The following is a 25,824-nucleotide window of genomic DNA, read 5'->3' as shown; positions in this document are numbered from 1 at the left end:
TGAAATAGTTGTGGGTGAGGATAAAGTCACAAAGCACTACCACCATTAGCACCTTGGTCTCATCAGGGATAATGTTCCTAATAGCTTGAAGTCCATCTTCATGCAGGATATTGGTGTAAAGGGCCTCTACATCCATGGTGGCCAGGATGGTATTTTCAGGAAGGTCACCAAAGAATTGTAGCTTCCTAAGGAAGTCATTGGTATCTCAATGAAAGCTGGGAGTGCCGGTGGTGTAGGAGTACAAATCTAACAGGGAGCTCTCCCATTGCTCTCTGGAATGTGTCTATTGTCCCCACTTTGGAACAGAGGACTCCTTCCCTGGAGGCCAACATCTTCACCCTTTCAGGGCCTTTCTGGCCCCAGCTCTTCAGCTGTGTCACTATAGTCCAGCTCCCGCTTTGGAGTGCCTCCCTATCTAAGCCACTTCCCCCAGTGGCTAATGGGGGCTGCGAAGGACTGAGGCCACTGTCTACTCTGGGTCCCAGCTCAGTGACTCTGTACATTGCAGATGTCTGCAATGTCCCTTGAATAGCTGTGTTGTTGCTATAACTCCTTGGGCCACTTCCCCAATGCTCCAGCACATTCTTCAACTTTACTTCAGGTCTTGTCCCAGTAGGGTTCCAGAGCCATCCTGGAGAGCCATCTACTCTTTTCCAGCTCTAGCAAGAAACTGAACTCCCTGCAGACATGCAGTTCTTGTTCTAGGTGGCTCAGTCCTGATTAGCTATATCCCCTGCAGCCACTCTAGACAGCTTGGAAGACATCTCTTCAGGCCATCTCTGGGCTGGTGTGTGACAGGATCACAAGGCCTCCAAGCTGGGGGCTTCAGAACCTAGTCCACTCCATCACATTAGGGAAAAGATGGAGATTTTTCACTCCAGGTAGAAAGTCACAGACCTAGATGATGTAACACAGGGGCCAGCAACCCCCAGCATGGGTGCCAAGAGTGGTACATCAAGGTGGAAGCTTTGCCTTGCTCCCTCCTTCCCCTTGCAGCTGGGAGGTTGCGCAAAGCCACGCTGCCTGTGGATTACCAAAAGACCAGCTAATGCTACCAAATGCCACCTAACCAGTAAAACTCTGTATTTTTACTTATAAATGAAACTGTTGTAAATAGGACTATTAGTGACTTTCAAAAGTATCATCGGCACTTGGACCACACATAGAGGCCAAGAGGTTAAATTTTGGCACATTCCCTTGAAATAGTTGCTGGCCCCTATGTAGCACTTGCATGAAACAAAACAGGTAGTTTTACATTTTAGTTTAACATTTAGGTTTAATGAAAAGTCCCTCAATTGGATCTTATGATATCCCAAAGAAGGCTTTTCAGGGAAACTGTATCTAATAATGCTTGGAAGGGTGTATATTTTACATATATATATATGAAGGTCCTTGGGCCATTCACTTGAATTCCCTACAAGCCACGGGCATCCTGTCCTCTGGGTGGGGGAGAAGTGTTTGATGGAACATGCAAGGTATTTGCTCATGCTGTTTACAGGGAGAGATTGCATGTTGTTCATTCTGGCCCACGGACCTTTCAGAGGAAGCTTAATTTGATTAACATAAGTAACCTGCTGGACATCCACAGAAGTCTGAAAGGTTGCCTGCCTGTTACTACTCCTGAACTCTAGCTAGCACCCTAGGAGTGACCTAGTACTATTCAGTCATTGGATCAATAAATTAATAGTAGTTTTGAACATTGCAGATTTCTCATTTACAGCTTCATGGTGTCTACGGTCTGGCCACAGGTCTATGGTTTGTGAGATTTCCTCCACAGCATCATAAAAAAATCTTTGATTCATAGTGGTTAGAAGGTGAGATGTGCAGAAGCCCTGCTTCTTTCATCAGGGAGCTTCAGACCTACTTTGGCATCTGTGGGATTTTTAGATGCTCTCAGGGGTTTGTACCCACTGGCCTGGGACTGTTGAGGAGTGTGTTCTTAGACTTGCTCCAAAAAATGCTCAGAAGGTCCTGAATAGGCTTCTCTGCTCTGGATTCATGAGTCCTCAGGGCTGAAGGAACTATAAATCCTCAAACTCTAAACCCTGTACCTTAGCACTACAAGACACACCTGACTGCAAACAGGCAGGGCCTACTTTACCCTCTCTAAAGTCTGAAAATGCTGCCTCATGCAGAAAAGAGAAGTTACTCACTTGTAGTAACGATGGCTCTTCGAGATGTGTCCATGTGGGTGCTCCACAGTAGGTGTCGGGCTCACCCGGCGCTGCAGATCAGAGTTCTTCTAGCAGTTTCCACTGGATCGCGCATGCGCCAATGTGCGCCGCTCCCTTGCGCGCCCTCGGTCATGTGTGCGATCCGGTCCCCACCAGTTCCTTGACCAACCGCCCCGGATGCTCCTGAAAAACACCGGACAGAGATCTGAAGCAGGGAGAATGGGCGGGTAGTGGAGCACCCATGGGGACACATCTCGAAGAACCATCGTTACTACAAGTGAGTAACTTCTCTTTCTTCTTCGAGTGGTCCCCGTGGGTGCTCCACAGTAGGTGACTACCCAGCAGTGACCCCAAGTAAGGAGGTGGGTACTCGATTCATGTGCAGCTTGCCCTTGAGAGGACTGCTGTCGACAGATGGGTATCCTCATCAAACACCCAATGCAGGGCATAATGCTTGGCGAAGGTGTCGTAGGATGACCAAGTCGCTGCTCTGCAAATGTCTTTCAATGCGATTCCGTTGAAGAAGGCCGCTGATCCTGCCACCACTCTGGTGGAGTGAGCCCTGGGTGGGGCTAGCAAAGGGGTCTTTCGAAGCTTGTAGCACAGTTTTATACAGGACACAGTGCAATGTGATTTGAAATTCTCTGGGAAGAGAGGCCTTCCCCTTTCAACCTGGGAGCGAGAGACACCAGAAGCCTGTCCGTTTTCTGGAAGGGCTTAGTTCTGTCTATGTAAAAGGCCAACGCCCTCCTCACATCTAGGAGGTGCAGGCACGCCTCCTTGCTGGAGCTGTGAGGCTTCGGGTAAAATGAGGGTAATACTATTGGTTCGTTAATGTGGAACTCCGAGGAAACTTTCGGAACGAAGGCTGGATGTAACCGTAAGATCACCGCCTCCTTTGAGAATACTGTGCAGGGCGGCGTTCCCATCACTGCTGCGAGCTCGCTTACCCTGCGGGCTGACGTAATCGCAAGAAGGAAGGTCGTTTTCATGGTAAATAGTCAGAGGGGTACCACGGCTACTGGTTCGAAGGGTGGTCCTGATAGTGTGTGGAGTACCAAGTCCAAACTCCATGACGGTGGTAGCAGTTTTCGAGGAGGGTACAGGTTTACCAGCCACTTCAAGAACCTTGTGACGATAGGATGGGCGAATACTGCGGGCCCTTCCTCTTTGTGCCAAAAAGCTGATATAGCTGTGTGGACTTTTAGCGAAGACAGAGAGAGCCCGTCTCGTTTGAGGTCCAGCAGGTATTCTAGAATTACAGTTATAGGGACGTCCAGAGGAGCTAACTGTTTGGCAGAGCACCAGGCGGTAAAGCGTGTCCATTTCTGTTCGTAAGTCCTTCTGGTGGAGGTCCATCGGCTACACTCTAAGACTTGTCTTACTCCCTCCGTACATGTGCTCTCTAAGGCACTGAGCCATGGATTAACCATGCTTGTAGGCGCAGTCCCTGAGGGTGCGACTGCACTATGGACCCCTGAGCCTGTGTGAGTAAGTCCGGCGCTACCGGTAGGGGGAGTGGTGGATGATCCATCATGCGCAGAAGCAGGGGAAGCCATTGTCGGTCCCAAGTTGGAACTATGAGTATCATGTGAGCTCTCTCCCTTCTGGCTTTCTGCAGAACCTTGTGGATAAGTGTTGTGGGGGGAAACGCGTAGAGTAGAGGGCCCTTCCATGAGATCATGAAGGCGTCCCCCAGGGACCCCCGCCCTATTCCTGCTCTGGAGCAGTACTGAGGGCATTTCTTGTTGCGCTGGGTGGCAAACAAATCAACTTGGGGAAACCCCCAGGTGTGAAATATGCGTTGTAGCAGGTCGGAGCGGATCTGCCATTCATGCATGAGTGCAAAGCGCCTGCTCAGTTGATCTGCCTTCATGTTGCGGGCACTCGGCAAGTATGAGGCTTTCAACGTTATGTTGTTGGCAATGCACCAATTCCACAATCGGACTGCTTCTGCACATAGCGCACGGGACCGTGCCCCTCCTTGGCGATTGATGTAGAACATGGTGGAGGTATTGTCAGTATTGATCCCGACTACTTTGCCGTGCAGGTATTTCCAAAAATGTCTGCATGCATTGAACACTGCTCTGAGCTCCAGCATGTTCATGTGCAGTGTCTGTTCCGCAGGGGACCACAGCCCTTGCGTCACCTTGCTGTCAATGTGCGCTCCCCATCCTACGTGGGAGGCGTTGGTTGTGAGAAAAAACGGAAATTTGTGCTTGGTGGAAGGGCACTCCCACTAGCAGGTTCTCGGGATCTGCCCACCACGCAAGCGACTTCCGTACCTCCGTCGCGGGCGATACTACCCTGTGAACGGTATGGGCTGCCGGTCTGTAAACGCTCGTCAGCCAATGCTGCAGGCTTCGCATGTGTAACCTGGCATTCTGTACCACAAACGTGGCAGCCGCCATGTGCCCCAACAGTTGCAGGCATGCTAGGATCGGCACTGCTGGGCTGTACATCATGACTTGCACCAAGGATTTGATGGTGCGGAAGCGGGCGTCGGGCAGGTATACTCTCGATGCGATAGAGTTTATGAGCGCCCCTATGAACTCTATATCTTGCGTGGGTTCGGTCTTTGACTTTGCAAGGTTGATAACTAGGCCCAGCGAAGTAAATGTGTTCGTGGTAACGCGTATCATGCGTAGGACCTCTGCCTTTGAGGCCCCTTTCAGTAGGCAGTCATCCAGGTATGGAAAAATAAACACGCCCTGCCTGTGCAGGTAAGCTGATACCACTGCCAGGGTTTTGGTAAAGACTCTGGGTGCCGAGCATAGGCCGAATGGAAGAACCCTGTATTGGAAATGCTCCCCGCCGACCATGAAGTGGAGGAAGCGTCTGTGTGCCGGGTGGATTGTTATATGAAAGTAAGCGTCTTTAAGTCGAGGGCTGCAAATCAGTCTCCATCGTCCAGTGCCGTAAGTATGGAATCAACTGTAATAATCTGGAAGCGCTGCTTGCGCAAGTATCTGTTGAGGCCCCGAAGGTCCAAAATCGGCCTCCAACCTCGTTTTCTTCTCTGTTAGGAAGTATTGCGAGTAAAAACCTTTTCCTTGGAATTGTTCCGGGACTCTTTGCACCACCCCTATGAACATGAAGTGATCTACCCTCCTGCTTCAGCCTTGCCTCGTGGGAAGGGTCCCTGAGAAGAGGCCGGGTGGGAGGTTTCGTCGGTGGTAATGACTGGAAGGGGATCGTGTAACCCGTGGCTATAATTTCCAGCACCCATTTGTCTGTTGTGATATTTTGCCATTGGGAGTGGAACGGTTTGAGGCGATGATGGAACATGAGGTGAGAGTGGCATTGAGCAATGGTGTTGATAGTGCAGACCTCGACATAGCTGTCAAACTTGCTGCCTCTGGGCTTGCCCCAGGGTTGTGCGACTTTGTTGAGAATGTCGCCTGGGGGCCCTATACTGTTGTTGCTGTTGATGGCGCCCTTGGTCATAGCCTCGCTGATATTGTGCGCATTGTGGTTGGTAAGCGTAGCGCCTTTGCTGAGGATAGAATTTCTTTTTCTTGTATGGAGGAGTGTAGATACCCAAGGTCTTAAGTGTGGCCCTCGAATCTTTGCTAGAGTGTAGGACCTAGTCGGTTGATTCTGCAAACAGCTTTTGCTTATCGAAGGGAAGATCCACGATCTTCGCCTGTAGGTCTCTGGGGATACCAGACGTCTGGAGCCAGGACTCCCTACGCATTACCACTGCTGCAGCTGTTGAGTGTGCCGCTGTGTCCGCCACATCCAGGGCAATCTGAACTCCCGTTCGTGAGGCCGTGTAGCCCTCCTGGACGATCGCCTTTAACACCGGCTTCTTGTCTTCCGGGAGGGAATCCATGAGAGAGATAAGTCTAGAGTAGTTGTCAAAGTTATGGTTTGATAAATATGCCGTGTAGTTTGCCATTCTCAGTAATAAGGTAGAGGAGGAGTAGACCTTCCTGCCGAACAGCTCTAATTTCTTAGCATCTTTATCTGACCCCCCTGATTTGTACTGGGGCATCTTTGACCTCTGCTGGGACGATTCGACCACCAAAGAATTGGGCTGTGGGTGGCTAAACAGGAATTCCATGCCCTTGGCTGGGACGACGTATTTCTTATCTGCCCTTTTATCTGTAGGCGGAATAGAGGCCGGAGTCTGCCATATGTTAATGGCTGACTCCATAATGGCTTCATCCAGTGGAATAGCGATTTTAGATGAAGCCGGGGGTCTCAAATTTTTCAGGAGTTTACGATGCTTCTCCTGCACCTCTGCTATTTGAATGTCCTGTGTGTATGCTACTCTTTTGAACAGCTCTTGGAATTGTTTAAGGTCATCCGGAGGGGAGACATCCCCGGGGACAATTGCCTCATCTGGGGAGGATGAGGAGGAGCTGCTAGGATAAACCTCCCCCAAGTCCTCTGGCTCCCAAGTTCGCTGGTATGCTTGCTCCCTTGTGGGCTGTGAAGGAAAGTCTCGGGACTCTGGACCGAATTCCCCCTGGGACAGCTGCGTTCCTCTCCCAGAGCGAGAGTGTACACGGGGGTATTGGCGAGGAGTGGGAGGGGATCTGCCCCTGGATCTAGACCTCTGATGTCGGTGTTCAGTATGAGGAGGATGGCCATAACAACATGGACAAGGGCCCGGTGATGGAGACCTGGACCACGATTGGAGTGTGTACCCATGACGTCTGGGAGAGTGGGATCTCCGTGACGACATTGATACTGGTGAACCTGGTATGTGATAGTACTCATAGGGATCCATGCCCAAAAAGGGTGAAGGAGGCCTGAGCCAAGGCGAAGGTGGTTGGAGGAACGGAGAGGGAGGTCCAAAATAGGCCGGTGGAGTTGCCGCCCTGCAATGCAGCGTGTGTATCTCGGGGGGCGGGAGGGGAGGGGCGGCGGCTGGGTGATAACGGCATCGCAGCCCTGCCTGGAGATGGACTGAGGTGCCGGGTTTTGGCTCTAGCTTTCCCCTGCCCCTGCAGGGTGGGCGCCACCCCCTCCCATGCCGGGAATCTCGGCCCCGCTGTCGGTGCTGCGCAGGTAGCTTCCTCCAGCGCTGCCAGGCCCCATGCTGGGTGCCCCTACGCCATCGGCGCCGTGAGAGCCAGTGCCGTGTGAGGCGGTGGCGCTGCTGATTCCGGCGCTTGCCGTGCTGGCACCCGCGGAGCCCTCAGTACCGACTGCTGAATAGCCGGAGGCCCAGCCCCGGCCACGTGCGCTGCCGCGCTGCCGTTTTCATCAGCCCGCGGCTCAGGGCTCTGCGTTCTGCTCATCCTGCTCGCTGAAACCGCCGGCAAGGATCGAGCCGGGGGGAGTTTCTTCTTCTTTTGCACCGAGGGGGTCAAAGAAGCCACCTTCCTTTTATGCGACCCAGAGGGCCCTTCTGCGTGAGGCTTCTCCGGCGGTTCAGGCTGAAGGGCCTTATCAAACAAGATCATTTTGAGCCTCATCTCTCTGTCCTTCCTGGCCATGGCTGTAAGCTTAGTGCAGTGCGAACACTTCTGGGTAACATGGGACTCCCCCAGGCAGCAAATGCACTTACTATGCCCATCAAAGGCCAGCATAGCCTCACAGCATGAGTCACACTTCTTAAACCCCGAGGAAGACATTGCGGTGAGTCTTTACTGTTAATAGGGTACTTAGCTGCTAATCAGTGCGTTCTACAACCCAAATAACATTCACGGCCTTCAGGGTAGCGGATGGCTTAACCAGCCTTCTTTGTCTGCTCCCCTTCCCTCCGTTCCTCTTCTCTCCTACTATTTTGTATGGGTTTTTTTTTTGTATAATAATAAGAACAACGAGCTAACAAGTAAAACAACTATCTTATCTGTCTCAGGCTTTAGAGCCAGAGCGGATTCCGTCTGCAGCCAATGGCGGCTGAGAAGGAACTGGCGGGGACTGGATCGCGCACATGACTGAGGGCGCACAAGGGAGCGGCACGCGTCGGTGCATGCAAGATCCAATGGAAACTGCTAGAAGAATTCTGATCTGCGGCGCTGGGCGAGCCCAACACCTACTGTGGAGCACCCACGGGGACCACTCGAAGAAGAAAGTGTTTAGATTTAGCCCAATGTTTTCCGGATAGCTCTGCTGTACATGGGGCCATGGAGGGGCATGGGCTGAAAGGGAGTCCAGAAAGGAGAAGCTGTAGTGGCAGAACCAGGTGACTGAAACTACCATACTGCCAAAAACCAGATCCAGGAGAAGGAGAACAAAGAATGATTACAGGCATTACTGCACAAAGAAATAAATGTCACGAGTAGTTGAACTACCAGTTTCTTCCACCAAAGGCAGAAAAACTGGAACCTGAGCTGAGGGGCAGGGCTTGGTACTGAAGGCTCCAGCAACAGTGGACTGCTTCCAAATTCTGCTGATTGCGGGATGTTACCCCTTTACTGACAAATGAAGAGAGAAACGATACAACCGCTAGAAGACACTAATTCTGAATGGACAACTCATGAAGCCCAACTAAAGGCTTCAGAAATCAACACCCACAGAATTCGTATAATTTTACTGTATTGGGAAGATGAGGGAGCAAACACTGTGCATAAGCCTCCAGACACCTTACAAGCTGGAGCACACCTCTGAATGGGAATTTAAGATTGGATGGCACAGCAAGGCATGGTGGCTAGAAGGGTTATGCAGGCTTCCATGGTTATGGAGACAAGGAGGATATCTACAATATGCACAAGGACCAAGATTTTGCTCACTACCCACCAATGCTGTCTAACCTCTAACTAAGGAAGAGTGGATTTAATTTCTTCTGGAAGAAGTCAACGTAAAGAGCAAGAAGAATGATGTTGCCATCTCAAAGTAGATAAGCCCAGATCCTGACGTGATATAAGATAGTTCAGCTCTGCTGTCATGCGTTAATATTGATCTATGTCATCCAACAATCTGACCCACAGTCTACAGTACAGTAGCTCTCAGCTTTCACAAACTACTGTACCCCATTCCAGGAGTCTGATTTGTCTCATGAACCCCCAAGTTACACCTCACCTAAAAACTTTTTACATAATCAGAAATAAAAATAAAACTGTTGTAACAATGATGAATCCTGTGCACCTAAAATAGACTTATTTTGGCATAAGCTTTTGTCACTAAAAAGTAAAGTCTCTTTGTCAGATGCATGGAGTTGAAGCTTATGCCCAACTAAATTACCCATGAAAGCTTATGCTCAAATAAATCTGCTAAATTGTTAAGGTGCCACAGGACTCCTCTTTGTTTTGTTTGTTTGGTTTCCCTTACAGCAACAGATTAACAGGGCTACCACTCTGAAAAGCATTACAGCACACTTATGAAAAAATTACTTACCACTTTTACCATATAATTATAAAATTAATCAACTGGATTATATTTTACTCACATTTCAGTGTACAGCATACAGAGCAGTAAAACAAGAGACTGCGTGAAGTTTTAGTTTTTACTGACTTTCCCAGTGCTTCTTATGTAACCTTTTGTAAACCCAGGCACATATCTAAACGAGCTGATGTGTCTCCTTGTTTAGAACCATGGTTAGGAACAGCTTTTAAAACTTTACTGATGCTAATGTTTAAAATATGTACACAGTAAACAGGTTGAGACAGATTCTGTACATCTGTGTGTCATGCTTGGATTATCTAAAATTAAAAATTTTGCTTAAAAAGTCACATGATACAGACAACATATAATGAACATCGATCCAGATTTACATGTGCAAGTTTAATGGTATAGTTTACATATTAATGAACAAGTATCTGGTACATTACTCATGGAAAGTTTTACAAAGAGCTGTGGAAAGCAGATACATTACTGAGTGGACACTGACCATCAGTATCTGGGGTGGGCTGTCTGTCGGAAAATACCATCTGATGAGGAAATATTGGGGCTACTTTCCTGTCTGTGTTAATATACAGCACTTTGAGATAAGAAGCACACATGTGCAATGGTCCACCTTGTGGAGCAGGGCTGATTCTCCCCCATTCTTGTCCACACAGGACATATCTATGCTGACCAATTGTTCAACAAGCCAGTACATAAATCTACAACGCACCAGGTTGCTGCACAGTAACTGGCTGTGTGACATGGATACTGTATACTATGGAACTTCTTCAAACAGAAGTAAGTCAAAGCACACTACAGAAATTTTCGGGTGCATCAGCAGTGCCCACATGGTTAATTAGCATGTGGCAAGCTAGTACACTGGACAGTCACACACCCAGATATCTAGATATATATGGAATTACCTGCTTCCCACTTCTAACACCTTCAGTCATCATGTCCAATACATTAAATCGAAAAGCAGCGACAAAGAGCTGAATTTGCACAAGTATAAAGTCTTGAACCCTCTGCCCAAGAACCAGATAGATGAGGATGAACCAGAACAGAACAGATTTCCTCCCATGGCATTTTGTCCGTAATTTGAAGCATTTGCGTGGCCAAATTAAAATAAGTTAATCAAAACATGAATGATATAATTACAAATATGCAGGTTTCAAACCAACATACATAGTGGATACAGACATACAGGTTAAACCTCTCTAGTCCAGTACTCTTTCATCCAGCATCATCCGTAATCTGCCATGATTTTAGTCAGCTGGACGTGCACTTATCATGGACGTGGCCAAGTTCCCTGTGGCCCCATAAAAAGTTTGTTTACAGCCACCAGTCCTGGCTCTCAGTATTATGTGCTGTAAATTTAGATCTAATTTACCCCAAATGCCTTCAGAGCCCAGTAAGCAGTGGAGGTGTTGGTAATGCTACTACACATTATTGACCTCCCATGGTTTGGCAAATTCCCCTATTCAGCACCAGTCAGGTCATAAGTGTGCTGGACTAGAGATGTTCAACCTGTACTTCTGACTACATACTGTACATTGGTATAATCTGACAAGATTTTTAGGTAGCTACATACCTTGAGGCTTCTTTGATAACATTCTGTAAAAATATTAGTCGTGTTTGTAAACTGCCTTGTACATGCTTCAGTAAAAAGAAGATTCTTTCATATTCTTAAAAAATAAAACAAAAAGGTTCATTAGGCAAAAACTACACATATGTCTGTTGAAACACCCTGTTTTCTGGGCATAATTGTAAGCTACATTTAGCTTTTGTACAGCATGGTACTATGTTTGTAATAAACAGGTAAATAAACACATAAGTCACTTGCCTGTAACTGGAGGTTCTTTAAAATGCATGATCCCTGTCTGCACTCCACATGTAAGGGACACGTGTCTGAGTTTTAATTTTTTTTTTTTTTTTTCTAAGCAGTGTCCTTTGCTTTGTGCAAGTGCCACAGCTCTCCTCCTACTCTGAACAGAGAGCACAAAAAGTGGTGCAGGCAGACACCTCTTCAGTTTCCCATTCTCACCACAATTCAAAAACTCCACTGAAGAGGGGACAGAGGATGGGTAGTGAATATCAACAGGTATCACACACTTCAAGTAGCTCCTATTACAGGTAAGTAACCTCCATTTGTTCAAGTGATAGTCCCTGTGCATATTCCAAATGTGGGTGTTCAACAAATACTTGCCAGACACGGGTTAAGTGCAAGAATGCAGTGATGATAACAGTACTACAACTACTGTCCTGACAACTGTACCTGCAGTTGACAATTAGACCAGAACACAGTGTCTCATAAGGGATACAAAGAGTTCCAAGTAGCTGCCCTAGATCTCTCTAGAATGGATATGTTTCTTAATGATGTAGTCAAAGTAGCTTGTCCTCTAGAGGACATAGATGCTGGAACTAGGGGTGCTGCTGCACCTCTGGCTTGAAGTGGTTTCCATCATACATACGGCCAATGGCTCTCAGTACCCCCTTGACAGACAGACAGACAGACAAACTGTTCTAGCATCCCTGCTAGCAGAATGAGCCCTCAAAACTCCTGTTCCAAAAGGGGTATATGAGCTGGTTGGTAACAAAGGGTAATGTAAACAATCCACTTTGAACATCTCTGCGCCAATATAACTTGATCCCTCCGCAATGGAAACAAGTAGTTCAGGTGTTTTTCCAACATCCTTTTTCTTTGGATGTGTATAAAATGCAACTCTACCTGAGGCATGCAGTTTTGTGAAAATGCTGGTAGGTAGATGACCTGCTCATGTAAAACTTGGAAACTACTTTAGGAATACTTCAGAGTGAAATCATAAGACTTCTTCTTTAAGAAAGAAGCTATATGTTGGATCTGCCACAAGTTCACCAACTCTTCTGACTAATGGCTATTAGAAAGATCACCTTCACAGACAGCTGAGCCAGAGCAAATGTGGCAAGAGGCTCGAAGAAGTGGGAAGGTTTGTGAGTGGTAAGAAAACTGAGGTCCCCTGAGGAACAAACTTCAACAATTGTGGAAAGGATCCGATAGTCTCCTTCAGAAATCTAGTTGTGATATGATGAGTGAATGGTCTGTTAGAACTTGTGGTAACACGTGGATGGGACAGAAGGCAGACCCCATCTGACTCTTCCACAACATTAATCAAGTATTTCTTATCAAATCTGAGGCAATACCAAAGAAATTTCCTGTTCTTCTCTGCTGGATCAGTAATTGTTAAGGCCAAAATATGCCAGGCCAATGTTTCCCATTAGGTAAGGTTATGATCAAAAATCAAGCTGTGAATTTCCCATTTGATATTTGTGGAAAAATATCTGTTCAGGCAGTCTGCTAAGGAGTACTGAATGCCTGGCAAAAATGTGGCTGATAGGGTCATGATATTTATTGACACACCAGTTAGAATTGACTGCCTTCCTATGCAGACAGATCTCCTTCCCTCCGTTCATGTTTACATAATACTGTGGTCAGGTTATCAAAAATAGTTTGCATGTCTGGACTGGATAAGTGGGGTTAAGACATCACACACAAGATGGACCACCTGGAGTTCCTCCACATTGATGCACATTTTGAACTTTTGTAAGGTTCATGTCTTGAGCCATACGATTGCCCATCTGACTGCATCCCTACTCAATTTGGCTAATGTCCATTGACAGACCTATCCTCCATGAACGCATCTATTTCTTTTTTGAAACCTGTTCAAATTCTGGCCTTCGTGACTTTCTCTGACAAGTCCCACGGGCCAACTGTGGTGTGTGAAGAAGTACTATTTTTGTCTGAAACTTGCTGCCAATTTATTTTTCTGGGAGACCATCAAGGCTCTGCTCCCTCTAGTCTGCCAGATCAGCCAGGTGCTGCTGGGTCTCTCTGGTCCAGCAACATCAGTGGCAATGATAAAATGATTGATGGTTCGTGAAACAATCTGATCATCTTCATTTGCCCTTTCCAAATATTCCAAAAGAGCTAGGTGTCCAGGTGATGGCAAATAGGACTCCTACATTGATCCGGGGTGCCTAAGGTAGATCAAATGGCAGAGGAACCCACCCTTATGACATAGGATATCACTTGTTTCTTGGTCTATTGTATCTAGTCTGAGGTTGGAATGTTGTCCCTGATCTTCTGGGTCTCCCGTCTCATGCCACCTTCTCTCAATGCTGCACAGACTCCTATGGAGCCTTAAACTCTTCCAAAGAAAAAGCCTGATCCCTTATATAATACAAAACTGAACCAATGGGTGTGCTTTAAGGCTGGCAGGTGGGATAGAAGAACAATTCTGCCTCATAGGGAAAGGCTCTTCCTCTGGTGTACCAACAGTCTAGAATACACACAGAACCAATAGGAAGGATGAATGAGATAGCTAAGAACAAAAGATTTCCTCCAGGGAGCCACAGGTATCTGATCACACCAGGGTACAAGACGAGTCCATTGGCAGAACTGTCAGCTTTGAGCTTCCCCCATCATTATGGCAGTTGGCTCCCTCTGGCCCCACACTCATTGTTATTAACATCTGCTCTAGAAATGGAAGGGAGCCCCAGAAACTATCTATCCTGAGCCTTCATCATCGGACTCAATGTTCAGTCCCCAGATGCACTTCTTTTGCACTTCTCCTTAACCTGTTGAGAAGATTTACTCAGTTCTTAGCATCCATGTGCACCAGCTCTCCTGACTGAGTTGGGGAGGGATCCTCTCTCGTCAGGGGGTAGTTTTAGAAAAAGATGGCTTGTCTATATAGCTATGATGGTGCCATCTGCTGTCCAGTGAAGCCTTCTCTACAGGCTTAATGGTCTTAAGCTGCCATTCCCAAGTTTGTGTTTGGAGGGGTGCTACCTGCTTGGTGAGATGAGCTGTAAGTCCCAGGCCACTTGTGACTGAATCTTCTCCCCTTCTCCATGAAATGTTTTGAATTTCATTCTTGACTCTCATGAGTCTGAGGGGAGAGGACGGAGCAGCAGATGCTACATTTGGCAGAAATATGAGCCTGATCCACACAGCAGAGGCAGCATCGCTAGTTGCTCACAAACAAGGCATGCAAGTGGGAAACAGTTTCTGAATCCAGGAAGCATGAACATAACCCCAAACTTCTCCTGGGGACGGGGGGGAGTCACCACATGGGGAAGAACACTAGCTCTGCTACATCAACTACGAAAACTAACTATACAAAATACTTTACAGCAATGACAGTTAAAAACTGAACACCAAAGATTATAACTTAGATTTTGTGGCACTAAGAAGGAACTAGAGAGGTGTCAACCCATGCCACCTTTTACGCCCTTGCTTCTGTGCATGAGGAGAGCTCTGGCACACATGCAGACCAAAGGACACTGCTCGTAAAAATTCCAGACTCAAGTTTGTGGTACACATGCTAGTTGCACATGTCGAATACACATAAGAACTATCACTTAAAGAAACTTAAGTTATTTGTCAACTTTAATATTAAAAACCAAGCGTACTAAATCTAGGATATTGTCAAAGTAGGTAAGTATAAATTCTAATATTTGCATGTGAAGAACGAAGACAGATGGACCCAGTCCTATTCCACCCACCCAGGAAAGCATGAAAGATTCTCAAACTTTCTAAGAGCCCTTATAAACTTTGAGTTAAAAGGATTTCCTCTCAAATACACACTGAATTTCTCTTCTATTATTTTTTATTCTGTTAATCACTGAGCCCTCTATTTCATACCTGACTTAGTATCTTACATAATACAGTGATGTAAATATTTAAACTGAGTCTAGATGTCTCTCCAAGCATCTAGATATAAAGAGAGTGGTTTGCGGTTCTTATACTTACTTCTTCCTGGCTTTCTAATCTCCTTCATAATTTGTGCTTTTAGTTCTATATTAACCTCTCTCACACTTCTGGAAAGCATTTTTTTTCCTTTGTTGGGCGAAGATGCTGGCAAGTTTTCTTGAGTGCTTTGCTCTTTACCACCCAACTCCTCATGGTTTTCCATAAAGTCATCAATATTAAGGTTATTAGCTCCTAAATGTTCATGGCTTGGGTCCTCTGAATGCATTGTTGGTCGGTCCAATGAATTGAATGGAGAAGACATTGAAAATTCAGAATCCACAGCTTTTGAAAAAACATCTGATGAAAGCGGGTCTGCAACATGATTCTCAATTATATCATCCACAGCAATCTCATTACTGGTTTCTGAAGCTGAAAAATAAAAACTATGAGGAGGCGCAAATTGGCAAGCATGAATCACAAGATACTGATGGTGATACAGATCACCTTGAAATGTTCCTTGATGGGGGTAGTCTAGCAATACAGGGAAGCATTCATTAACAAGAAGAGTTACATGAACTGGTAACAAAGTCAAAGTAACAGACAGTTAAAGAAAACAAGAAGTCCTGTGGCACCTTATAGACTAACAGATATTTTGGAGCATAAACTTTCGTGGGCAAAGACCCACTTTGGCAGATTATGGGTGTTTCTATGTTTCTACTAGTCTCATTAAGATTAAATGATAAAATTCACTTCAGTGCACAAGGGCTGACTCAAGAATCTGTTCAACACACACTCCCCACAATAAAGGAATGAAGTTCACTCTTCACTGGAGTGAAGCCTGCCACGTACAAGTTTGTGTATTGCAGTATTTTGGAGTGGCTCAGATCAAAGAGATTATATTCACTGTTATATCAAAATCAGAGAGACCTGGCTAAAGGGATGTACCAGCCTTGCTCTTTCATTTTATTCTCTGTATTTAAAAAGCAGGGAAACGAACTCTGTTCTTGGAAGGCTCCTAAACTTTGTTACAAGGTCTATCCCAATACTTATGACTATACCTAGTAATTCAATTGTAATTTGTCCTGGTGTCAAATTGCCACAAAAGAGTTAATATCCACAGGATTGTTAACTATATGCTAATTTGTAATATCACCCTACCTCCAAGAAGTGAGGAAATTACTGCAGACAGCCAAAATTAAAACAGACAAATGGTCTGTATTTTACCAACAGAGTGGAAAAACAATCAACAGTTGCTGGAAATGCATTTTACAACATGATATAAAAACTTTAATATATTTATATGTTTATGCAGTGCTTTTAATAAAAAGCTGGTACACAGCTGGCTCCTCACCCTGCCCCCTCCCGCCGCATTTCCATGGCTGGGACTGTCAGTGGGCCCCAGCTGGTACCCTGCCATGGGGCTTGCCAGGGACCCCTGACCCCCAGCCAGGTCCCCAGGGCTGGATCTGCTGGCAGGGCTCCATGCCCTAGCTGGCTCCCAGCCCCGGGGCTGCCAAGATTCCCACAGCCTGGTGTTCCGTCCCATACTAGCACAAAAAAAGCCTGTGTTTATTCTGTTTTTTATATACCAGAAAGTGGAAAAGTTATTACAGGATAATTTAATACTTACTTTCTCTGGAAAGAGATCATACTGCAAAAGTAGAATGACCCTAGAATTTCAGACAGCCTCTCTTTCAGCAGTACAATTTGGCACTTTTCTGCTCACAGTTATGGAATAAATCTTACTAGATCAGCTGCATACCTGACTTGAGTCTGCAAGTAGTCAGGTATTTTGACATCTGAATACTAAGATTTAATATGACCATTAGCTGCAAGCACAAAATTTTACCTTTCAGAAGAGAGGCCACTCTGAAATCTAGCTAAAATCTGGCACTTTTACACCGGAATATCTGTGTGAATGCCTTATAGCATTATCTAATTATAAGCATTGTCTTATTGAATAAATAGCTTGCTGAGTTACAAGATTATGAGCCAAAAATACAGCAATGCAACTATTACCTGAATACAAATTTGGAATTAAAAAAAAAAAAAGGCAGTCTAGTGAACAACACAAGATGGAAGATCTTAAATCTACCATGGCACAAAGCAGCTATGCAATTTTAAAGACACCAACATTAAAACAAGCCAAAATGCCTCTAAAAGTTTATATAAGGATTAATTAACTGATTTCATGAGAGTCTGCTCAGTATACAAGGCAAATTGACAGAAGCAAACGAAATTAGACTATTAAGTTAGTAGTAGGTGAAAAAATATGGGGCACAAAAGAATATGAGTTAAAATGCTAGCTTTAAAAAGTTCTCATTTTACTAGGGAAACAAAGTAGGCCAGCTTGTAAGAAAAGAGGGAGTTAAATTTAATAACTGAAATACTAAACTCCTTTTTTAAACTCTTCAACTCTACAGGGAGACCACAGCACAGGAAGGTAAAGACACCTCTACTTGTCTCTGGTGCAAATGAACCTGAAATTTTAAATTAATACATTCAGTTTCTTATTGCAGAAGTTTTGAGGAAGAGACGAGCAAGAGAAATAATCTGGGATTTGAATGATTTATAAAGGAAAATTTAAAGAAACTTCATATAAGGAGTGCAAGTGGACAATCAACAAATACGACAAGTCTATAAATATAAAACCCTCCACATTCTGCCCCTCATATATTTGCCAGGAGCATAGTTACTACAGTCTTCACTGATGTTTATTTTACTTACTATATAGAATTACAGACAAATTGTGTATCACTAAATGCAAAAATGCATGTATGTGAAATGAAAGACTTAGGACAAGCACCATTGTCTATACTGTATACTAGTATCCCTTGTGTACTGTAATGTACTTGTAGAAAGTGATATGTCAACAGCAGTCAGTTAACACATTTCAGAAATCTTTATACAGCTTTAAAATATAAATGACGACAAAGAGGTTTGTCACCTGTGAGTGCCAAATATGCAAACTAACTTGGAGAATTAAGGCTGAACATTTACATACCAACAATTTGAAACTGGATAGTTAAATGCTTAAATCTAAGAAATCTACAACATACTTTCTTGATGAGTATGTTGTCGTCGATTAATTAAAATATGCTTTTGTATAAGCACTAAAGCAAATTATCTGAATAGGAACCAAATGAAGGCAACAAGAAAAATTGATTGAGTTACACTTACTTTTGTGAATAGGAATAGGTTTTACAAGGTCCAGCTGTGCTTGTGTAATAGGTATAGGTGGCCCTTTTCCTCCAATATGGTTATTCATAACAGGAGGAGTCTGTGGCCGGCTTCTGAGAAGGGGTGACATACACCGACGTCTTTTAGGAATCCCTTGCATATTTGGTTCTCCAGGTCGTTTATGCTTATTCTGAGGCCCAGATACAAACTCATCTGCTTCATCTATCATCATTCCCTGTAACACAAATTAGGATTTTTTTAAAGAAGCTCTCTTAAATCTGTGTTATTTTGCATACCAAGTTTACCAGAAACTTATATATTCAACAATTTCCTGATTGTTTTTTTGCCAGATATAAGATAAACCAACCAGGTATGCCATCTTGACTTGGTGTCTCAAAGGTCAATAAAAAACAGGGCAACTGTTCTGCTCTGGGTGGGAGGGGGGAATCAGGTATTGATTGCTGAAGACCATTCTATAAATGATATGCCAAATAAGAAAGCTGTCTATTGTTATAAAATTTGGCTGTAAAATATGATCTTTAAACTAGAGTGACACACAAGGTAATTTTTAGTCAGTTAAACATTTACATATCTTGGTAATATATTGAAGTCAAGTCAAAGACCTGGATTTGCAAGGGATTGAGAATCCATGTCCTTGGACTACTGGAAACGAAAAAGTCATCAGGTTAATGCAAGCTTTTTGCTAAGGAAGGGAGTTGGATTTTAATAAAATAATAAAAGGGAGTTGGATTTTTTAAAAGGATAGTTGGTTGGCACTTCCACAACATTCTCATATATCATACTAAAAATGTAGAGGTTTCATAAGTGACTTCAAATTAAAAGTCTGTCCCTCCATGATGAAATGGGTGATCTAAAAAAAGGATTGACAAAATTTCTTAAGAAAAGAAAGCCCCTCTATTTCTTATGTACACAGGTATCCTCTAACTAGCAATACATGCACATGCCATAGTACCAATTTAACGCAAAAAGAATATGAAAGTGAAATTACCTTCTTGTCCAATTTAAATGGATTACCAAATGTATGTAGCCTTCGAGGTTGATCAGGGTCAAGCTCTCGAAGAGGAGATGGTATCCGTTTTAGGTACTCCTGATAATTTCCCATTTGTGTTATTGGTACACTGTGAACTTGATCTATTGGAATCAAAGATAGTTTTTATCAAAGGACTGTGCCTACAGAAGTAGTGTAACGCTGTTCATTTAATCAGGACTTAATTCTGTCTGTCTTTCACACATCCAGTTTTCATATTATCCCATCTTTTCATCAGGCTCTATCAGTATAAAATTATACAAAGGATGCTCAAAACCCATCTTCCTCCATGCCAAAACAATACTTACTACTCCATGAACTCTGGAAGGCTTGCATCTGGGTTGCATAAAACAATATATGTAGTATATACATAGATTATCTCACTCCAGAAAAGAGTGACAGCCTCTTGGTTACAAGTTTTGCTTTTCCAACATGAGATACAATTCTTTTTGGACAGGATACGTGGATGGAAAGAAATGGAAATAATCTGAACATCCTAATTGTAAAATCCACTGAGGTTACAGCTACATTAATGTATTCAATAGTCACTTTACATGCTACTGTAAATTTTGATTTCATAAAGAAGCCCCTTCCCAATTGCCAAAACCACAAAGACACTATTAATTAGAAGTTAAACAACAATGAGAATTTTACGTTCTAATATAGTCAGCAAACTGCATAATTCTTGTAATCTTGTACACACTGAAAACAAAACTCAGCATTTTCTTAGAAGTCCTTGTAGTTCAGATCCTTAACATGTTTTTGATCTTGCAACATTCCAAAATTCAGTCATCGATCCTTTGGCTCAGAAAGGAGGTAGACTGCATAGTAGAGTACCCTAAAATTAATGTAATCTGTAATACGGACACCTGTCCAGGAACTGGCCATACCTTTTTTAATCTTTAGTGACATTCTATCACTACTTAGGTTAGAGTAATATTCATAATCTACAGATCTTCTTACTCTTCCTTCTCTCTTTTTATTATTGTCATCTACTCATCAGGTGCCAGTGTAATGAAGCACTTTATATCTGCAGAGTGCTCAATATTTCACCCCTTGAGGCATTCTACTGTCATTTAGGAGTAGCATAGATCATTGTTCTATCTGCTGGAAACCCCCGGCAGAGAGGAAAAAGACTGGAATAGCTTGGAGATAGCTAGTCTCTCACCCAGAAGTGAGTCCTACATTTTCAGATCAAAGATATAGCAAGTTGGCAGGACAGCGTGTGGGGGGGAAGAGGTGGGAGACAGTGGAGGTTGCTCTGCCAATGCCTATTATGTACCTATTATATAGATGGACAGAGGACTTTGGTGTCCAGGACTGTCTAGAAGGTATTTGTCCATTAATATACCCAGAAAGCTGGAAAAAAGTACAAAAGAATCAAAGCCGAAGAAAATAAGGCTGTTTTTAAGACAAGAACAGTGCAAGAAATTAAATGGAAGACAAAAGTTTTGTTAATCACTGGAACATGTCTAACTTATAATAAAGATGTGGTGGAAAAGTCCAAGAAAAAACACTGGGGTTTGTGTGCAATAACATTGATCATAAATTAAGTTTATTTCAGAAAGAAAACTTCTGAACTAAACACCTGTTGAAGTGATCTCAACTTTACTCCACTCAGCAAAACATACAAAGTTATGACAACAGTACACATACTCAGACATACAAACAATAAACCCAGTAATCTAACCTTCATCTTGCCCTTTGAGAAACTTGCGAGTTCTCTTCAGAAGATTAGGCCGCATTCTTGTTAAGTGATCCAAAAGATTCCTTCTGGGTATGTCATAAGCATTTCTAAAGGTCTGAGGTTTCAATTCCTACAGTAGCAGCAATATAATAAAGCTCTGATTAACACCACATATGAAGTAACATCCAATACGTCAATGGAAGTGTATTGAAAATAAGAACATTACACATAATGGTGCTTACCTTATTCAGCAAAGCTATTTGGAACCCAGCATACTCCTTCATATTGAGGTCTAGAAGTCTATGAGGAATTTCCCCAGTAATCCCCTGTAGCAGTTGTTGAAAATCGTTCCTATGTGCCATAGACAGGTTGTGTGATCTGCTTCTGACCTTAATTCCAGTCTCTTGCGCTACCTTTTTGCCTACAGAGCCAATGACTCTATCGGACTCTATTTTGGCCTTAATTTGAAATAAATAAATAAATAAAATTGATAATATACTCTTAAAAAGGATTAGTCAGAATATTAAATTCATTTCTAATTCTTACCTAGAAGAGTTGGCAATGTGTTAATACACTATGAAGAATATAACGTGTATGAGTGTTTAAGGTAATTTGCTGAATATACTAATACAATTTTAAATTATTAGAATATGGTAAATAGTTTGTGTCTAGCTCTTCCAGGTATTTCTAGGGTGCCCATTATCATAGTTTCTAAGCACCAATATGCATGCAATGCTTTTATTTTCATAAAAATGCCATGATTAGGATTTTTGGAAAACTGTGCCACAATTTCTGCATGTGCTTACAGATTTCACTTTTCTCTGAGAACAGCTGAAGTTTTATGAAAAGTCTCACAACGTAACTCATCTCATTTAGCTGTGTTTATTATGGAGTGATATGAACGTATCAATTTCTTTTTTTAAAAAAAAGTCAATAGAAGACAGGAAAAACATGAGATTAAAGCAAGAAGAGACAGTTTAACTCCAAAAATACTTAATGAACATAGAGAAATTTTTTGATTTTTCCTCCAGCCAGTTGCCCTTGGCCAGTAATTTTTCATTTGACCAGTATGTCCCAAAATCAAGTGTGCTCTAAAAGGTAACACTAGTAGTTTGGCAGTATACAATCAAACAATGAGCTAGCTAAAAAGCATTTGAGAACATCTGACTGTCGTATAATATTTAGAGATTTCACTTAAAAAGTTCCTTCCACACTTAAAGATCACGTTTTTTCACATTTTAAGAACATAAATCTCTCAAAAAGCTACAATCTTTCAAAGGAAAAACATTTTAAGAATTATTGCTGTAAACTCTACTGTAGCTATAACATACTGGAGAACAATGTATTTTAGGCATCTTGAGACAAAAGTTGCATAAATCCATGGATTTACATATTCTGCCGACATTTGAGCAAGATGATAGCTCAGTGGTTAGACCACTTATCTGCTAAAATCAGGGTTGTGAATTTAATGCTTGAGGAGACCACTTAGGAATCTGGAGGGCAAAGAGATTTTAAAAAACAAATCTGTGAAGGATGGCCACAGGTCATGCTGTGAGCGCAGGGGACTGGATTTGATGACCTCTCAAGGTCTCTTCTAGTTCTGTGTGATATGTATATATATGACCACATAATTTAGTACGATTCATCATTGATTTCCACTGGATATCTTTTAGGAGTATAAATAAGATTTCTATTGAAGGTTTTTAAACTTAGTTTATGAAGTTTTAACACACAAAGTACTTAATACTTGCATCTCTGAATCCTTTTGTGTCGCAGCTACTCAATTTATCTTTATCTAAAAAAGTTTTTTTTTTTTTTTGCTGCTGAAGGAGGAAACTAGCCAGGAGATGTGGGCTCTTATTCTCCATCATTGCCAGTGACTTGCTGTGTAATCTTGTTTGTTCTGTGACAGTTTCATTTGTAAGAAAGCACTTCAGTAGGGATTAAAGACACTATGTTTTATATGTAATATCTTCCATTTTTCCTGGATCATGAAATACTTCACAAACCATAGGCCAAATAGGAAAGGTGGCTACATTTTGGCCCAACAACACATAGGCACAAATCTGTGATGTCATGTAATCATGTATATGATTTTTATAACCCAATCAGAACAGAAAGGACTACATTTTTAACCTCAAATATATTCAAGTTGGCCCATAAGAAAATGCTACTTGCCTACTATATACCTTGAGTTATCCAGTCATATTTCAGTGTATATTTACAGTTTAACTTAATTCACAAAACAGCAGGTGTACTACAGTACCCATGTGTAGGAATTCAGATAACTTGAGGTTTCTTGTTTCTTTACTATGGTAACCAATATGGTTTGGAGATATTTTCAAGTTATGCTAATGTCAGACTAACAGTGTTTAACAATTTTAGTTTTCATTTTTCACTGCTCTTTTGCATTAACATTACCTGTTGACTCAACTTTTTGAGGTATGCAATGACACTGTAACTAAGTCCATATTCCATGCTGTCTGCTATAAGGTTAGGTGCTCCCATCATTCTCACAGCTTTCTTCAAAGGCTGAAACAGGTAATACACATACTCTTGTAGACTTGTATCCTCAAGTATGAAACAAGAGTTTAAAGCACATGATGACTATTAAATTCATTTCAAAGTGAATTTGTAACACCTTAAGGAAACAAAACTTTTCTTTTATGTGTTGCACCATTAATGCAGAATTACAGTAAAGTCTTTCATATCCAGCATTCTATTATCTAGAACTCTCAAATAACCAGCATTTTAACCATAAGTAAATTTTAATTATGTTTTCCATAAGTACAGTATAGTGAAAGTAAAAATTAAATACAACAAATGCAGTATACGTTACAGTGTACAATACTACTGTTATTGGTAAATAAAGTTCTCTGCATATGTTTTTGTTTCCTAATATCTAATCTTGCTTTTCTTTAGTGTTACGCACTGCTAGGTATACCTCTATATTACCCAGAATATTTTAATATCTGGCAACTTTCAGGTCCCGGGGCTGCTGGATACAAAAGAGTTTACTGTATTAAGCCTTTGAGGAGGTATAGTTCAAACAGTAGATCTATCTAGTGTTTATAACATTAAAGTTAAAGAGAAAAGCCAAGACGTTAATGTAAATTTTAGGGAAGTTATTCTTCTAGGGCATACATGGTGCCATAAACGTGAAATCCTAAATTTGTGCATAGTAACCTTTTATTCTTATGTTCAGAATATCCTAATTATATTATAAAACATAATTCAGAAGATAGTGAATAGAATAAGCTAATAACAGAAGATACAAGTTCACGATAAATTATAGGATAGAGAAAAAAATTGAAAACACACGTATAATAAATCATCTTACCCCTAAATAGTAAGGAGGCATTGTCTTCAAATAGCTTTCAAATGACTGCCGCCATTTTAAGGTTGGCTTTGCCTTGTGTACTTTGAATAAGTCGTCTAAGAAGTTACATGAACAAAGTTAAATGAGAGGTATGTTTCTAAACCTAAGACATCACTTGTCACGCATTTTCTAAGAACTTTTTTCTAAAGGTTTGTCCTACTGCACTAAGCCTTAGTTAGAGCTAATTGCTACTGGATGTGATTCATTAGGTGTGGAAGGTAGGCAGAATCTTGTAATGTGTTTATAAAATCTCATTCATTATCCACAGGAATAGGAAAAGCGTGCCTTTGCAGCAGCGGGGGAAAATACAGCTGCAACCACAGCATAATAGAAAGAAAGAAAAATATCTAAACAATAAACACTCATTTTCAGAAATCAACAAAATTATACTCTGATCCAGGAATGGTAGTAATTTTTTGATAAGTAAATCATGAACACAGTAGACACCAAAAATGACATCTTCACAGTAGCAATATTATATTCTTAATGTTTCGGATTTATATAGGCTCATGATTATTAACAGTAGCATTAGTAACACAAAAAAAACTGAGCTAAAACAAATTTTCCATCTACCTACATCAAAGAATTTGGGAAAGCAGTATTTACCTACCTAAGAGGGGAAGGAGGACTGGATAATTGTAAGGCATCACAAACAGATTCACACAACTCAGTGCTGTACTGGCTTTCAAGTAACCAAAAGGATGGCCAAGTTCACTATATTTTGCACTATTGCTCACGTATACCTACAATAAGAAGAGATCATGTTATACATTCATGTTATACATATGCATTTTTAAAATCTGAGAAGTTAAAGGTGTGATGTCAGTAAGTTTACAGTAAATCAACACACACCATTAGGATTTCACTGCAAGTTATTTGCAGAATACAGTTTCTCAGATAACAATTCTTCAGTTAGCATATATGCAACTTGCCTGCCAGCAGGTCTGAGGAGATTTCCTTTCCAGGATAAACTGTGTCAATGGTGAAGGTTCTAACTCATATTTATCAAAAGGTAGTTTGTCAATGACCATTGGCTCACAGTCAGTGCAGGAGAACTTCACTACAGGGTGAGATGTGCGAGGTGGCTAAACAGAAAATAAACATTCAGCTGCTAAGTGCAGGTCTGCACCACAAACACAAGATCTACTCATACTAATTCTTACTCTGAAACAATATAAAAGCATTTTCAAAAAGTGTCCCTTAATATCTTTTAGCATGTCTCTGAAACAAAGAAATACAAACCCTTTTACTTAATATTTCATCTTAGTGAACCCAGAACAGCTGCTGGGTAGAGGCAGGCAGCAAATCTCAATTTAGAGTAAGTATATTCAGAAAGTAAAAGCT

The 25,824-nt window shown here is 42.4% G+C and overlaps 1 protein-coding gene across 1 annotated transcript in view; it reads right to left on the bottom strand.

The window, feature by feature from the left end:
* Positions 1 to 25,824, bottom strand: part of INTS6 (integrator complex subunit 6) — a 107,126-nt gene that overhangs the window by 9,088 nt on the left and 72,214 nt on the right. Inside the window, exons 8-17 of the mRNA XM_074987449.1 lie at positions 25,413 to 25,565; positions 25,091 to 25,223; positions 24,442 to 24,536; positions 23,523 to 23,633; positions 21,344 to 21,559; positions 21,105 to 21,231; positions 19,376 to 19,518; positions 18,367 to 18,601; positions 15,247 to 15,615; positions 11,047 to 11,140 (exon numbers count right to left, since the gene is read on the bottom strand). Of these exons, the coding sequence (XP_074843550.1) occupies positions 11,047 to 11,140; positions 15,247 to 15,615; positions 18,367 to 18,601; positions 19,376 to 19,518; positions 21,105 to 21,231; positions 21,344 to 21,559; positions 23,523 to 23,633; positions 24,442 to 24,536; positions 25,091 to 25,223; positions 25,413 to 25,565 (1,676 nt within the window). The remainder of the gene's footprint in view (positions 1 to 11,046; positions 11,141 to 15,246; positions 15,616 to 18,366; positions 18,602 to 19,375; positions 19,519 to 21,104; positions 21,232 to 21,343; positions 21,560 to 23,522; positions 23,634 to 24,441; positions 24,537 to 25,090; positions 25,224 to 25,412; positions 25,566 to 25,824) is intronic.

This window comes from Carettochelys insculpta, chromosome 1 (genome assembly GCF_033958435.1).
Source record: "Carettochelys insculpta isolate YL-2023 chromosome 1, ASM3395843v1, whole genome shotgun sequence".
Lineage (NCBI taxonomy): Eukaryota > Metazoa > Chordata > Testudines > Carettochelyidae > Carettochelys > Carettochelys insculpta.
Note: the sequence above shows the minus strand (reverse complement) of the source record. Positions and strands in the feature narration are given on the sequence as shown.